The 17,599-nt window shown below is 23.4% G+C and overlaps 2 protein-coding genes and 1 non-coding gene across 8 annotated transcripts in view; all 3 read right to left on the bottom strand.

Moving 5' to 3' along the window:
- The window catches only part of LOC102675519 (choline-phosphate cytidylyltransferase A-like), a 5,767-nt gene extending 2,823 nt beyond the window's left edge, over positions 1 to 2,944 (bottom strand). The window contains exons 1-4 of one of the 6 annotated variants that reach the window (XM_006621985.2): positions 1,943 to 2,242; positions 1,502 to 1,725; positions 962 to 1,106; positions 188 to 295 (exon numbers count right to left, since the gene is read on the bottom strand). In XM_006621985.2, the coding sequence (XP_006622048.1) occupies positions 188 to 295; positions 962 to 1,072 (219 nt within the window). In that variant the 5' untranslated portion in view covers positions 1,073 to 1,106; positions 1,502 to 1,725; positions 1,943 to 2,242. Of the gene's footprint in view, positions 1 to 187; positions 296 to 961; positions 1,107 to 1,501; positions 1,726 to 1,942; positions 2,244 to 2,759 lie in introns of those variants that run through there. The other 5 variants (XR_422615.2, XM_006621986.2, XM_031513496.1 and 2 more) reach the window with 5 other exon arrangements.
- Positions 2,945 to 4,429: 1,485 nt separating this feature from the next.
- On the bottom strand, positions 4,430 to 13,082 carry LOC102674541 (importin-5). The gene is made up of 14 exons (XM_006621974.2): positions 12,936 to 13,082; positions 11,811 to 11,960; positions 10,854 to 11,080; positions 10,665 to 10,761; positions 9,725 to 10,290; positions 9,310 to 9,418; positions 8,731 to 9,030; positions 8,443 to 8,625; positions 8,218 to 8,344; positions 7,776 to 8,138; positions 7,438 to 7,691; positions 6,836 to 7,356; positions 6,340 to 6,559; positions 4,430 to 6,251 (listed from the first exon to the last, which is right to left on the bottom strand). Exons 1-14 carry the CDS (start codon positions 13,050 to 13,052, stop codon positions 6,156 to 6,158), a joined length of 3,330 nt encoding a protein of 1,109 aa, XP_006622037.1. The 5' UTR covers positions 13,053 to 13,082; the 3' UTR covers positions 4,430 to 6,155.
- Positions 10,449 to 10,576, bottom strand: LOC116186406. Its single transcript, XR_004151390.1, has one exon.
- Positions 13,083 to 17,599: the final 4,517 nt, after the last annotated feature.

The following is a 17,599-nucleotide window of genomic DNA, read 5'->3' as shown; positions in this document are numbered from 1 at the left end:
TAATAACAGCCTTTTCTTCATAAATTTTGAGAATTGCTTTATTTTAATTATGTGAAATTATATTTCTTTTAATTATATAAAAAATAAAATATTTATATTTATTTTTAAAATTAAAATAAAAAGATTAAAAAATTAAAGATATTATATATTTCAGCATTAAAATTATTAAAAAAAAAATTAAACTCACTGGAAGTTCTTTGTGGTAAATAGAAATTTCACTATTATACTTTTTCAGTGAAATTTGACCTGATTCATTATGTGAATTCCTGTTGCTTCTCCAAGTCATTGTCACTAGCTGTTAATATTAAAAAAAATTATTTTTTTATAAAAAAAAAAAAAAAATAAATTTTCAAATAATCTATCTATAAAATTTCTTTAAATTCAATTAGCTTTTACAAATCTTCAAGTCAGAGAAGATAAAATTTTTTTGAAATATAAAACTTCTTTATATATTAATAAAAAAAAATTTAGATTACATATAATAATATAAGCCATAAATATGTTGCAAACTCTATGTTAATATAATTATCATCAAATATTTCAACAAGACTATTTAAAAAATTATGTATTCGCAATATTATATTTCATTAGATATGGCTATGATCTTGCATCATATATTATATCATTATCATTAAAAAGTTTTGCTTTTATGAAATTAGATATATAAATGAATGATACAATATACATGAAATTACAGATATATTATCTTTGAATTATTAGAAATAATTCCTTATTATTATAATATAATTTATATATAAACTTTATAAATAAATCAAAAAATAAATACTTCATATAACAATACTTCATATAAATATATTATATATATTAATACAAATTTTCAACATAATAAATATATACTGCTTTAAATTAATAAAATATCAAATGATAAAATAATAATAAACAACTTATAATATTAATGAATTTATAACAAATTTTATTTATTATATTAAATGTTACTTACAGGATATATAGGTGAATCTTCCCTGGAGCAAGATGCATCTTCTCCATTTTGAATATTTGAATATGATGTAGAATTCAACATAGTTTCTTCTCTAGCACGCTTTCTAGACATTTTTTACTGCTTCAATGTTAGGTCCATAAAAAACCTATTAAACAAAATATTATTTAAAATTGTTATTATTGATATTGTTATTGTTATTTATATTATTATAAATAATTAAATTATTTGTATAATGTCTTATCATTAAAAATAATACAAAATATATAAAATATAAAATAAAAATTATATATAATCTTTTACTTGAATTACGTATAATAAAAAATAAATAAAAATTTTAAATTTGTATTATTAAAATTATAAATTTTAATAATATTTATTAATTATATTTATTTCATAAAAAATAAAAAATAAAATAAAAATCGCAAATATTTTTAACAATATTTAAATTAAGATATTAAAAGCTAGATACTATTTTAATTATACATATATTTACATATAATATTCATTTATAATCTACACAAGAAATTGATGAACGTTTACCTGGTTTTCACAAGTTATCTTAAAATTATTGATCAATGTCATTATTATAATTTTATGATTACGAATCATTATGATTATAAAATATTCATGAATAATCGTATAATCTCCAGGAAACAATTAGAGATGTGCCGAATTATTTGTGAACCAGTCATGTTTGGTTATTACATATTATGATTCAATAAAATTTTTTATACATTTATTCCTTGTAAAACAATAGCATGTTGCTAAAATATGTTTTATAGTTAAAAAAAGAAGAATGCAGAAAACATCATATAACCAGATATAATCAATCAAAGATATAATATTTAAAATTTAATAATAATGTATAATCTCAAGTAACTTGTTCACTCGGTTTTTTATAATTTATTTTTACATATATTTTTTAACTTTATATATACTTTCTTTTTAAACTTTTATAAATTCCAATTGAACTAAACGAACCTTTTCACGCCCTAATTTCTGTATACACGACGATTGACTATAAAGATAAGTAATAGGATATGACGAAAAATCAGAGTTCCGCTAGAAGTTTATTGAACTCATTATTTGATTTATCGGATTTTTATAGAAAAGTTTAAAAAACAAATTCTTGGAAATTTTTAGAGAAATTTCACATTTTATGTTATTTTAAAATACTATTTCACGACACACACAACTGCTATAACACTTGTGGATACTACGTATTACACATTTTCAGTATATTATCAGGGACGAAATAATAGCACTATGAACCTCGAGTCAAATGAAAAAGTGTATATGCATGAGTTCTATATTAAAAGAGTATAAGAATTACAAATGAGGGCAAGAAGCCATATAAATATCTTTATTTAAATCTAGTGCGGTTTCAATAATTATTAAAAACAAAAACATCAGAATATCTATTCTGAAATTCTTTCCTTTCTTATTTTTATTGCGAAAGTAAAAATTTATAAATATTATAAATTCATAAATATTCTAAAATCTATTTAGATTATTCAAATTAATTATATATATTAAATAATAGCATTTATAAGAAAAAAGAAGGAAAGAAAATAAATTAGTTTTCAATTATTCTTCAAATAATTTATTTTATTAAATATTATGCAATATTGATAATAAATTGTAATTTATAAGTATAGTTATTTAATTTTTATTAAATAATTAAAATTTGTTAAACATAAAATATTTATTAATATGAAAATATAATCTTTTTATGTTTAAAGTGTAGTTTAAAAAGAATAACTACAATAATATGCTTTTTGATCTTAAAAGAACGTACTTTTTCAAGACAATAGTTACACCGGATTGTTACACTTAACTGTTGAAGAAACTAAACTAATAATAAGAATCAATTAAAAATAAATTTCACATAACAGATATGTTACTTGTAATGCATAAAATATGTGCACCAAACATTTTTTATGAGTATTAATTAAAGGAGGGAGGGGGAATGATGACGTAATATCGGATGATCATAATATTATATACTTATCGCAGTCACAAATGTACATATACTTTCAAATATATATATATATATGTGTGTGTGTGTGTGTGTGTGTGTGTATGTCTGTGTGTGTATGTATTTTATATAAAATTAATTATTAAAATTATTTTATATGAATATACGAATAATATCATTACATATTATTATATTATAAATTTATCAAATTATTAATATATTTTTTAAATTAAAAATAACAAATAATTTTATTATTATTGAAATGTATTGAATTTGAATGATAATGATAATTAATAATAAATATTTTATATTCTGTTATATAACAATAAACATAATAAATAAATATAATTTGGTCACATAAATAATTAAAATGAATTAAAATAATGAAAATTTACATATTTTGAACATATTTTTTGATAAATTCATTTCAGTTATTTTATATTCATCTTTTTATTTTATAATAAAGTTTTCATTTATGTAGTAATAATAAATTTAATAATAATGATAGTTTTAATTTTCTTAGAAATTTTTTTACAAGGGTAATTAAATTTTTTGTTATTATTTTGATATAATTTTATTATTACATTATGATATAATTAAAGGATTTTTATTTAAGAAATTATTTTTTTTGTCATTTTTATGATTATATAAAATAAATTTTTTTAGCATAATTTAAATATGTATCATTTTTATGTTATAAACTTTTTTCTGTTTAGCCATACATAATTACATTATATGTAATTTATCTGATAACATCTATAATAAATTTAATATATATACTTATATATGTAATAACAAACAAAATATTTCAATCTAAAAAAATTTTATTTTCGGTTAATTGAATTGATGACGTGACGCCTGAAATACGGCATAACTGATTTATTAAAAACGAAATGTAATTATGAACGAATTATTTAGAATAGATTAAAATATCATTAAAGTAAATATTTATTATGAATTACGGAAGATTTTTGACGCAATATCTGATAAACTCATAAGAGAAAATTGCTCAATAGTTGCATTTTGTATATTTTTTACAGTAATTAATTCATCGAACGCATATTTAACATTTATGTTTCGATTGATATACAATTGTTAAATACTATATAACAAAATGTTTCGCATAAAAAAGACATGCAGCATATATTTTTAATTTATTTTTAGTTTATACAAACAAAAACTTAACTACTCAACTAAATAAAAACTTCTAAATGAAAATATACTGTCATTACTTTTATTTTTATATATATTATGATATATTCAAATTTAAATTTAAGTATTTATATAATTGATCGTAATTTCATAGTTTATATAATAAATTATATATATGATTAAATATATATCAATAAGTAATAATTTAAATATATTTTTTTTTATAAACGAAAATTAAATGTAATATAACGATAATTATGATTCTTTCTTACATTGTAAAAATTTCATTTATATTACGAATAAAATGTATAATTTTAAAGGTAAAGCAAAACAATCAATTAAAAAGCTGAGATTTATTTTAATTAATAATAACTTTAAAATAATCTCTATATAATTATAAGAATTATAATTTTACTTTTTTCATATTGATTTTGTTTTCACAAATCTTTTTGTCACAATACATCGCACGAACAGTCCTTCAATAATTCTTAATTGAAATGTTTACAATCGCACATTGCTTGTATCTATTTCACAAGATCTTAGTCTTCATGAAATAATTAATGAGGCAGTGCCTACTAATTATCAATAATTACATTTATGTAATTCAACTTTACGTACTTAGTTTTAATATTTATATACTTTGATATATACATACAAATAAATGTCCGACCATTAGTTATATTCTTTTGTGTCGTAACAAAAAAAAATTTTTTGGAGGATTTTGTTGTAACTAGTCGCAGATTTTATTTCTGGAATATTTTCCATTGCAAATTCGCTTGCAATGGTAAATATCATGATAATTATTGTGTACAAATAAATAGCAACAAGAACAAGAAATTGTAATGTTACTCCATTCAGTCATTTTTTTACGCCACTGTCCTTAATTCACATTGTCATTACACAATAACCGGAAGAAACGTAATGCCCAGCATTCTTTTCAACTTATTTCAGTAATATATCTTGGTTTCATTGTTATACTTTATTTTACGCAATAACAAATTGCAAAATTACAGCTAAATAAGCGTAATAAATCAATGTAAATTAGCTGTAAAATTACACGATTAAGTATACTTTATATCAAACTGAAAATGTATACTTTTTGTTCTAATGTAATCCAATGTGATGAATTAGAATTAACAAATAATTTAATATATCAAAATATAAAATGTTTTATACATTACATTGCAGTTCATTACGTTTCATTTAAAAGGCATTCGTATACAGTTTCGTCTAACTTCAACGCTGTAATATTATCGATATTATTAAATAACATTTACTGTACCTAAATTTAATAATAAAAATACCTAAATCACAATATATTATGCCATCATTTGATAGCAATGAGTTGGTGTTTTTCCAGTCTATTTTTCGCAGTTTTGTTATTCTGCCAAAAAAGTAGTATCAGAAGGCGGATAATTGGGACAAAGAGATCGCAATGACAAAAATGTAATATTATTCTATGAACATTCTTAATATTCTAAACTCCAAAGCTGGAGTTAGTGTTTACAAATACTATGCAATTTACAAAGCATTAAAAAAGAAAAAAGAGAGAAAGAAAAAAAATAGACACTAAGCATCGTTCGGCTCGCAATGGCGGGAAATGTGTCTTGTTTTAATTTTATGTTAAAAATAAATTCATGAATGCAATATTATTTTATTGTATTATCATTATAAATTAAGCAAAAATAATGAATTATAAAAATTTCGTCAGTGCGAACTCACTTATATAATTTAATAAATTTTATATTGCTAAATTTATGTTTAACATATCACACTTCATCAAGTAATGACAAGTACAAGTTTTATGGTATGTAATTCGCAACAATTCCAAATAGTAAAAAATGGGATGACTATTGTATCTACTAATGAAATACAATCAACAAATATATGAATTATATCAAATAGTTACATACAATTATTTCTCTTCATAATTAGGCTGGCGCAATTGTTCCATAGCTACCTAAAATCTGTGATTTCTCCACAAGCTTTATTAAAGCAAATGTGTGTGTGTATGTTTTTTTCTTTTATATTAAAATATTAAAGATCGAGGGTAAAAGCAAATGGCTAATTAGTAGGCTGTGCACGAAGTGCCTCATGCAGTGCCTGTTGTTGATCTGCTGTTAATGCATTTATGCATGCCTGGAACATAGACTCGTTGTTCTAAAACAGAGAATAGATTATTTTTTAAAACATAAATATGCAATAGAATAAAAATATATTTTATATAATATACATTGTTTACTTATACCTGTATTTGTCTAACAATGCTAAGAATTCTACCCATGACAGGATTATCTGTTGGTACGGCATCTTTATAAAATGCTTCTGCAAAAAAACTTATTAACCGAGGTAGATTCGAATTATTTGGTCCTAAAACTGCTACGTGATTTGCTTCAATTAAATCACATAAATATCCATAAACATAAGGTGCTTCATCTTCATCTTCTACCACTGGTAGCCAAGAGAGCCTGGAGAAATAAATTTTTTACTAATTTTTTTACAATTAATATAATACATGATTCGCTAAAAGAGACCCAAAGAGATAATATCACCAATCACATACTCCTGTTTTTCTTTATATATATATTCATAATTGCTTCAACATTAATTTTTACATAATCGCTAAATTATATATATTTTAGAGAATTAGATATAATTTTTGAGTCCTCTAACAAAAAAAATCATTTTGTATCATATGATTATTAAGATTATTAAGATTATTAAGATTAATAAATAAAACTTACCAATGAGGAAGTATTTCATCGACATTGATTGCTTTATTATTATATTTAAGAATTTTTGTTACTGCAGAAATAGCATTTTCTGTAGGATTGACATTTTCAGGTGATCTAGATTCTGGATCATTTATAACTTCCATTAATCTAGGTAAAGCTTCTGCACATGCTTGAGCAAATGCTTCTCCTCCGTATTGTCCTAAAACCCCACAACCATAAGCTGCTGCTTGTCTTACTTCTGCTGATTTATCTGACACATATTGTATCATTGGTCGTAAAAAATATTCTTGATATTTTGCACATTCAGGTCCACCAAATTCTATTACATCGTCAAAAACACATAAAGCCCATTGATGATCTGACCAAGATCTTTCAGGACTTAATAATTTAACAAAATGTCCACAAATTTGATCGAAATAAGGGAAAAATGAAGATTTATGAGTAGTGAATAAAGCATGTAAAATATCTGCTATTTTACTTAGAGTATATACATCTTCATTATCTTCATCAGCAAGTTGTTCTTCAACAATCTATAATAAATTTTAATAAAAATTGTAAACTATCTATAATGTTAATTAAATTTTGTCAAAATTATATATGCAAAATCTTACCTCATCATAATCTTCATCTTTACGTTTTTCCAATCTAGCTACTGCTCTTTCAAAATGTTTGTTAAGTAATTTATCCAATATACGTAAAAGTTCAGCCATGGGTTGTGCTCCTAAGCAACCTGCACCAAGAGTTTCAATACATTTGGCCAACGAATACAATAATTCTAATAAAACATCAGATTCAGGTTCTGTATCAATTGCTTTTAAGAGATCAGGACAAATATATGCCCACATTCCTTCAAGATACTGTGGACCTATAATTTAATTATTATTTATAATTATAATACAAAGAATTAATATTTTATGAAAATATATTCGTATAATTATTATTAATTAACCTTTTATTTTTGCGCAATCAAGAAGATATGGTAAACTTGCAGCAGCAGCTGTTCTAACACCATCATGAAAATAAAATTTCAGCATAGGAACCATTAGCCGTACTACTTCTTCTGCATAATCTGCAAAACCTTCCTTCAATTCACGCGCATAGCAAACTAACATTTCACAAGCAGAAGCTTTATCTTCTAAACCAGCTGTTTTAATTCCAAAATTTTGTTGTTCACCAAGAGAGATGAATTCCCAATCAACATCTTCTATACCTTCCATATCTTCATTATCTAATAAAGCCACTTCAGGTCTCATAGCGGCTGTTCGTAAAACTGGACCCATTACTAATGGCAAATATTGCTCAAATTGTTTACCTAGAGAGAATTTAATTATTATTGTTTAATCATATTTTAATATATTTTATTCAAAAAGATAAAATTTTAAATTTTCTACCAAGAATTTTACAAATTCGTGTCCATGCGGATATAAGATAACTTGTTTGTGGATCATCATCTGGAAGATCTCCTTCAGAATGAGTTTTTAATAACATGTCCATAACTTCACTAGCATCTGCAATAAACTATATAACCATAAAAAATATAGTTATATAATGTATTTTTAAAAACAAAATATTAAATACTTTATTATGTCATTTTTTATTATTTAATATTATTATACCTTTTCAGGTCCTACTGCAAGTCCTATAAGACTCACGCATTCAATTGTCTTTCCACGTAACATTTTATGTTCTTGTTGATTAGCATTTTGAATGATATATTTTAGACACGGCATTAATCTATCATAATATGTTACAAATTGTTCTTCACATGTATCAGCAACAGATGCAATAGTTGTAACAACCTATAAAAAAAAAATAAATTGAAAAAAATTATTATTACAGGTTAAAAAAATAATTATATATGCACTAATTTTATTTAAGTACATATAGTTAATAGCTGTTCTTACTTGTTCTAAGACAAGTTTAGTTCCTTTCTCAACTAATTCTTGAAATTTAGCAGTAAGAATTGATTCCAATTTAGCCATAATAGCATCTAAATATGGTGTTAATATATTTTTTGGACAATCTTCGCTAAAATTTACAAGTGCTGCACCAGCATGAGCTTGAACTCTTGGATTTGCATTATCGTCCAAAACCATTAATAAACCAGGAATGACTTTGTCATGAAATTTTTTTTCAAATATAGGTGCAAAATCAGTTGACATTTGACCTACTGCATTACAAGCTGCATATCTTACACGAGGATGCTACAAAAGATATATAATTAGTAAATATAATTAATCAATAGATAAATATGTATGTTCCAAAACTATGAATATCTTTGAAAAAATAATAGTTAACTTTAACTTCGAAAAATGTATTCTAATATATTGTCAGAATGATAATATATATGAATATGAAATTCTTCATTTTAGTTTATCATGAATTTAATGCTTATTACTATTATATTTATATCAAAAAATATAACTGCTGACTCAATTCATGGTATTTTAATGAAATTTATAAAAAATAATTTTCAAACTTACGGGATCTTGCAAATATTGTATAACTCCTTCCATAATTTGAGGTAATATTGCTTCCATTTGTTTATGACAACCTTCTCCAACAGCTGATATTGCCATAAGAGCAGCATGTCTATATTATAAATTTTTTGAATATTTATAACTATAATTTTATTAAATATTTTTAATAAATTAGCAAAAATATAAATGTTTGTTCTAAATCTATGACAATAATATTACAATATTATTATCAACTCTCTATTAAAGAACATCCTTCAAAAATCTTAAATTTTAAACTATCAAAACGATAGATAAAAATAGATAATTTGAAAGATTACTCTATCACAGATGTAACGCAATTATTTGCATAGAACGAATAACTGCTGACTATTCTGTGATGAATATTGAAAATAAATAAAAATACTTTATAAATATTTACCTATATTTCCAATCACTATTATTCAACATTGAAGGAATATTTTGTACAATTTGTGGTAACATAGTTTTACCACCTAAACCACATGCTAATCTGTCTAAAGCACTTTCAGCAACAACATTATTACTATCATTGTCATCATCAACGATTTCATCAGAAAAGCTCCACTTTTCATCTTCTTCTATATCTGTCATCATTTTTAGTACCAATGGTACTAGAGATGCAATATATTTTCCACCAACTTTACGTACCATTGCAGGAGCAGTTTCTGCTAATGTTACTAATACTTCCAATGCTAATTGCCTCCATGAATCAGCCATATCTTCATTCGAAAATATTTTCATACACATTTCCATTATAGTTTCTAATTGTAATCTCAAAAACTTAGGCGTCGATTCTGCTAAATCAATTAAAACTTTTAAGAGAGCATCATCTCCTTGTTTTTCTACTGATTGAGCAATTACTTGTACAATTGCTGGTAATAATTCTGAAAAATGTTTCTGTATATTTTCTTCTTTATCATGCAAAATGATAAAAGCTCCAATTGCTCTTACTGCTTGAAATCTGACCTATAAAAAAAATTATTATAATTATTAAAAATAAAATTTAAAAAAAAACAAGAAAATTATTTTTATGCAATTTTATGCAAAAAAAAACGAATAATGATAAAAAAGAAACAAAAAAAAATTACAAATACAAGTAAACAAAATTTTATTTATTTATTAATTTTTATATGCCCCGTATCTGTCTATAAATTAAATCTTCATAAATAATAGTCATCAGAAGGCAACTTTTCTATAGGAAGAATTTATGACGAGAAATTAAACTATATTTATCTCGTGTATCATTCTTCCATATTAAACATTGAAAATATAAAACGAATGTATAAGAAATATAAAAATATAAGTATAAATATACATGAAAAAAATATATTCTATAATACCTCATAGTTTGCAGAATCCATAATCGATTGTTGTAACATTTGTTTTATAAGATTCAAATAATTTGCTTGTTGATTTCCAAATACGCCTGGGACGGATCTATATTTATTTAAAATGAATATTATGCGGTGAAATTCGAAATTATATATATTTATAATATAAAAACATTAAAATATATATACAAAACTTACGTGAACATTCGAAGAGCATTTTCTTTTAATGCTGGTACAGGACTATTTGCACATTGGAATAGGAACTGCAGAAACTCTGGCCATTGATTATTACCATCTTCATCAATCAAATTTCTTGCAACTTCAGCTGCAACCTCACAAACCTTACGTCGAATAGTTTCTGTCTGTTCATTTTGAACAGATAATAAAATTTGCTCTTTTAATTGAGCTTGTGCTTCTGGTGGAATCTAAAAATAAATACAGCTATATTGACAGCTATATATTGATAGCTTTTTATTATACATATATATATAAACAAAAATATGATACATTTTAGATGAATTTTTCTTTATATGTATTATAATTTATTAAAACATAAATTTTTATATAAGAATTTTGCAAAAGATAATGTACATTAATCTATATTTTGTTTTTTTAATAAAATTTCAATTTTTATAAAATGTTTATATAATTTTTTAAAAACATGGGTTAAGTAAAATTTAAAAATTTTAATATATTCTTAAATTATGAAAATTTAAAAATTATTATATTTGAAAACTTTTCTTAAAATTTTATAAATATTTATTTATATGGATATATTTTCTAAACATTTTATATGTTTGAAATAAATTTGTTAAATATCAAAATATATTTATATATAATAATAAAAATAATATAGATTTAATAAATAATATAAATTGATAATTTATAAGATTCACAATAATTTATAAGGTCACTTTATCATTGGCAATAGTTGTTGGCATAAACTACAGAGAGCATTATATGACTTGAAATTATTTTAGTCTGTAATTTACTATATGCATCAGCAATAAAAGCTGAACAATATCTTTATTATATAAAAATTTAAAAAATATAAAATTTATTGCAAACAAAAATTTTCTAATATATATTATAAAGCTTATTTTCATTTTTACAATTAGAAAATTATTAAAATAAATATAATAAAAATATATTTACTTTAGGATAAAAATCCATAAATTCAGAAGAGAAGAGTCGACGTAACAAGACGGCAGCCATGGCACGCATCTCTTCTGTAAGAGTGGCATTGCATAAAGAAGTTAGAAGAAATGTCACCTTGCTATCCACTGGGAGATTGTTGTATGCATCCTAAAATATTAAAATATATAATATAACACACACACATATATATTATAAAATTTAATTTTTTATAATGAAACACTTTTGTTTTAGATAAAAAAAAATCATAATATTAATAAAATAGTCATGTTTAATCATTTTAGTTTTATTTTAAAATATGAAGTAAATAAATGTCAATAAGAAATATCAATATTTAAAAAATAACAATTTATAATTAACATTTTAATACTACATTTTAAACTACTAGACTAAATAAAACCAAGAAAAAAAGGTATAGTATAGGATATGATTATATAGTTTTATTATATGCATATTAAATGAAATGTAAAAAATTAATATTAATAACAATAATAATATAATTTTAAATATATGAAATAATATTCATATAAATGAATACATTTTTTATATCATTTAAAATAGATTCAGAAATACCGGAAATCAAATAGAAAATGATTCTGTGTAGGCGGGAAAGCGAAATACAGAATTTATAAATATTGCTAAATACTTTCGTTATATATTATGTATTATTTAATACTAAATTAAATTTTTTTATCTTGTAATGTTATAATAGCATCATGTAAACGATAAAATAATCATAAAACAATTTGATAAGACGCATATTTGCATCGCATTAAAAATGACACGGATGATTGTAAAAGGTTGGAGGGGTGCATGCTACCACGGGACACCATTTTGGATTTTATTAGGTTCTTCTAAACACTTGTCAGTATTCACTAAGATAATTAATTTTATTTAACTTGAAACTAATTATATTGATATTATATAAAATTATTTATTAAAAAAATTCTAAGTAGAACTGTAATTCAATGTGAAAAATCACTGAATGGTGCCCACATGCAAATTCTGACAACATGTTGGCAACGTGCTCTGGAAATGAAGTATCTCATTTTATAAGACTTATGTTTTGTAAAAAAATTAATATATATAAAATATGCATGTAAAAATCATAAAAGATATACGCACTTCTGCTTGGGTTCTGGCATCATTATCCGTGCTCAGGAGTGTATTTAAAAGCTGTTGAAACTGATCAAGGTCTGCCGCCATTGTCACCGAACGAATGAAACTACAGCGCACACTCATACGAGTTGATCGTCAATTAATATTACCAACATAAATTATTAAAATATTTCTAGATATATGTTGCCAACTTTATGAATTTTATGTAATCGAAAGTAACTATTTTTATAATTGTGTGTTTGCCTTAAAATATTTTTTTAAATATATTATGAATCTGCAATTATATATTTATTAATTATGAATATGATGAATATTTTTGATAGAAAATTTAAATTATAATTCATTCGTTTTTTCATAAAATATTATTGATTGCATTAATCATTTAACATGAACGAATGATCAATAGAGAAAGAAAAAGGAATAAGATGTCAAAATATGAAAAGTAAAACAATAATAATAAAAATATTATATTTTTAAGTAATTTGAATTAGGAAAAAATATATAAGTATATTTATTTAATTCTTTCTGGTATTCTGATACCTTTTTATTATCAGTTCAGTATCTCTTTATTATAGTTTAAATACACATCTTTAAAGTTTCATATCATTATCTATTGCGTTTTTCATATCATAAAATATTAATTTCAGTGAGTTTATTAAAGAAAGCAATATCTTTATAGTCATCAAATATCCAACTTTTCAATGATAAAACCACATTTTGTATTTCTTTAATATATATATTTTACTTAAAAAAATTGTATAAATATTTGAACAAAATTTTCATATTATTATTAAAAGAAATTAAAAAATAAACAAAATAAATAATTTCATCATTGCTTTAGTATCATCATATTAAAATTCGAGTTTGGATTGAGTAATATTGTTCAATTATCATTTGTCGAAGTATTTTTTTCTATTGATAGAAATGAATCTTTCATAGAATGGATATTTTATTTTTTTTTTTTTTTGATGTCACATAAAATAAATAATAATATAAAATCCAAATTACAAATTTTATTATAAATTATAATAAAAATAAATTACTTTTATTATTCGTAATATTTACTTTGATAAATATTTAATTTGATAATATAATATTCGTAAAACTTAACGATAATCGAAAATAAATGGAAAAATTTTTCATTATTCATATTGACAATATTCGAAATAAAATTTTAAAATTTATTTTTGTATGATATTACAAATTTGAAAGATATTAAAATATTAAATATTATATATTTAATTTTAATAATTAAGTGCTCTATTTTCTTGACAAATCTTTGACAGATTCAAAAAAAAAAAAAAAGAGAAAATTAATTATTGAAATTTAAATAAATCTATCGATAACAACTGTATATTATATAAACTTAAAACGATTCAATTTCATTAAAAATATATTAATGTTTATAATACATTAATAGGAAGAGATCGAAAATGATCAAAAATATAATGCAGTTAATTCGATTTATTGATTATAAAAATAACGAAAAAATGAAGCATGCGTTAATTTCGTAACCTAATTGTGTAATCTTTCACTAAAGAAAGAACGTGATGTTTTAATTTTTTACAGAACATGTACAGAACATTTAAACAGAATAGTTCGCAATAAACGAATAAAAATATATCAATATAAATATATATACTTTATCTGATTCTATGAAGTAAGAATTTTTTTTCAATAGTATTTTTTGTAATTCCTCATTTAATCATTTCACAGAAAAGTTGATCCGTTTAAACGAACTATTATGGTCGCGTTAAGAAATGCAATATTTAAACGAATAATTTATTTATTTTTAAGCTTGAAAATCGATGAAAATCAGTATGTCTATTATCTTTAATTGAGATTTTTAAATGCGTACGTTCGGTGATAAACAAAGTGAGTAAAAACAATTTAACAGTTATGAAATTGGAACAAGCTGTTCTTTCTAACGCGTGCCATGAAAGTGAGTTTTTTTCATTACAATATTATTACGAGTATTACCCGAAATTCTCGTTGAATCGATCAACTACATACACGCACACACGCGTACACACACGCATACGAACAGAGTATCTTTTTAATAGCTTTCAACTTTGTTTTATTATTATTGTCCATTCATGTACATGTATGTACAGACGCGAGGAAACAAACGCGTTCGAAATTCTTTCGACGTTGAACAAAACACTTTTTGAATTCGTTGTATCGAATTCATCGATGTTCGATGACGCCATTGTTCGAATTGATCATTTTCAATTTCCTCGGCACTTACTCGGTCGAAATTTTCGTTTCACTTTTCTCTAGGATCATCGTAATCGTGAAATCGACTCGATAGTTGTTTCGTTGCGAGGATTTTAAGCGAATATAAATCATTCAAAGAATGGGAAAATTGTTCGTGGCGCGCGAAGGATGGAAGTGGACCGACTTTTCGGTTACGTATGTATATATATATATAGAAAGCATAAGTCGGAACGAATTCGGCCATGAGATCACTATCGATAGTTGCGTCGGAAAATATTGCGATTAGCGAAGCGAGTTTCGAGTTCCATTCTGAAAAAATTGGCACGAACCAGGGGACGAATAGTAACGCTGACGTGTTCGTTTTCGTTTCTATGTTGCTTGTTTCGTACTGTATCAATGTTAAGAGGCAATTCAATTATAATATTAGTGCCATTAAAGAAACGCAAATTACAAATTATTTGTATCGAAGTTTAATTGTAATTTTAATTGCAGTTTAAGAGGCTATGAGATTATTAAATTTAACGATGTGATATTTCGAATGATTTTAGTTATTTTATTTTATTTTATTTATTCCATTGGACGATTTTATTATTTTATTTTTATTAGTTAATAATATAGATATTTTTTCCAAACACAATTGTTTTATTGGCAATTAAAATTTGTCGCTTTCTATTATTTTTTTAAAATTAAGACGAGACAAGGGATTGAAGTGTCTCCTAACATAGTATTATATGGCAACGTTTTTTGTACGGGAAATTAAATTACGTGACTATCACATTACGATTATTAATTATTTCATAGACAATGTATTACTTTCTCCACTGTTGTTACATTTTTTTTTTTCTTAGTCTTAACAATATTAATATTTATATCTATGTATATGTATATATTTCTATATATATATATATATATGTATATTAAATGTATAACACATAAATACTGCACACATTCACTATATACAAGCTCCCTCGGCTTCATTCTCACTCTTATTCGTTCATATACATCTCCTTTTCCCTCCCTTTTTTTTCTTTCCTTCCTTTCGCCACGTTCATCAGTAATCGTTGGAAAGAGTCCAGACTGCTCCCTCGTTGCACGATTTATTACATCTATGCGCGGAAAAAGTACGGGAAAATTGGGTTATATATCAATTGTATCAATTGTAAGATCACAAATTTTAATCGATATTTTAATACGCAACATTCAAATCCGAATTTTTCGAAATTTTAAGTCAATGAAGAAAATTGTTTTACTTTTTTTTCTACGAACACATTGGTTACACATCGCGATTTGTTTGTTTAAAAAATAATTAGGAAAAAGTCACGTTGATCTATTTGATGATAATGATGTTTTGCATTTTAAATTTCTAATAAATTTTGGATTTTAAATCTTGTTAATAATTATTTGTGTTGAATGATAGAGAACAAAATGAAATTTTGAAATTTTTATGTCGTTTGATTTCGAGAAAATTAAATATAGATATTTAATATCGATTTCCCTTTATACATATAAATCATAATATTTATGAAGATGATTAATAATATGTTATATTTAATATTACGTGGATAAGGCAGTTATCTGTTTTTGGATTAACGTGCTAATATAAATATTTTTATACATTTAATGTATATATAATTGGTGGATAGATTAATGTCGCTGAATTATCTTTCGTCGTAATCCTTTTTTTACTTATTATAATTTTACTTAATAGCTCCTTTACGATTGTTCGATATGTTACTTATTCAAATATTGTGCAGAATATTTTATTAAAATATTTCTGGATAAAATTTTTTATAACGGATACAATTATACAGTAATATTATAGATTATTTTTAAAAAATGGAAAGATAACAATTCAATGCGTTCAATAAAAGTGTAACAATTAAATATATTGCATTAAAAGATTTTATATAATTAATTATATATGTTATATTTAATTTATTTTTACAGGGGCGTTTAAAATTTAACTATAACAATAAAAGTATTGCGAATAATTTAATTTTTTTTTTTATACAATATATTTAAAAAAAAAATACGACTCTGTCGAAATACGATAATATTACAAGATAATTTCGAACTCATTAATATTTCCATTCGATCGTTTTTCTTGTGCTTTCGGATAATAATAAAAATTTAAAATCAATTTTCTTACGAATTCTTTTTACACATCGTATATTCATTTGCAAATTAATTTTTTTAGATTTGTTAATTCGCACGATTTCGCATTAATATTTAATACATATACAAAAAAAAAAAATTGAATATCTTATCTCTCGAAACAAATCAAATTAACTGTAAACCTAGGAACTTAATTATTAAAAAATATTAAATAGATTTCAATTAAAATTCCTTCGTTGACACGTGACAAGCTGGCGCTTGTTAACGAAACGCGATGTAATAATTTTTCAAATTTATCGACTCGCGTTTAATCACCTTGCGGACATTTCGACGATGTA

This window comes from Apis dorsata, unplaced genomic scaffold, assembly GCF_000469605.1.
Source record: "Apis dorsata unplaced genomic scaffold, Apis dorsata 1.3 scaffold_655, whole genome shotgun sequence".
Lineage (NCBI taxonomy): Eukaryota > Metazoa > Arthropoda > Insecta > Hymenoptera > Apidae > Apis > Apis dorsata.
The sequence above is the reverse complement of the archived record's forward strand: the minus strand, read 5'-3'. Positions and strand labels throughout refer to the sequence as shown.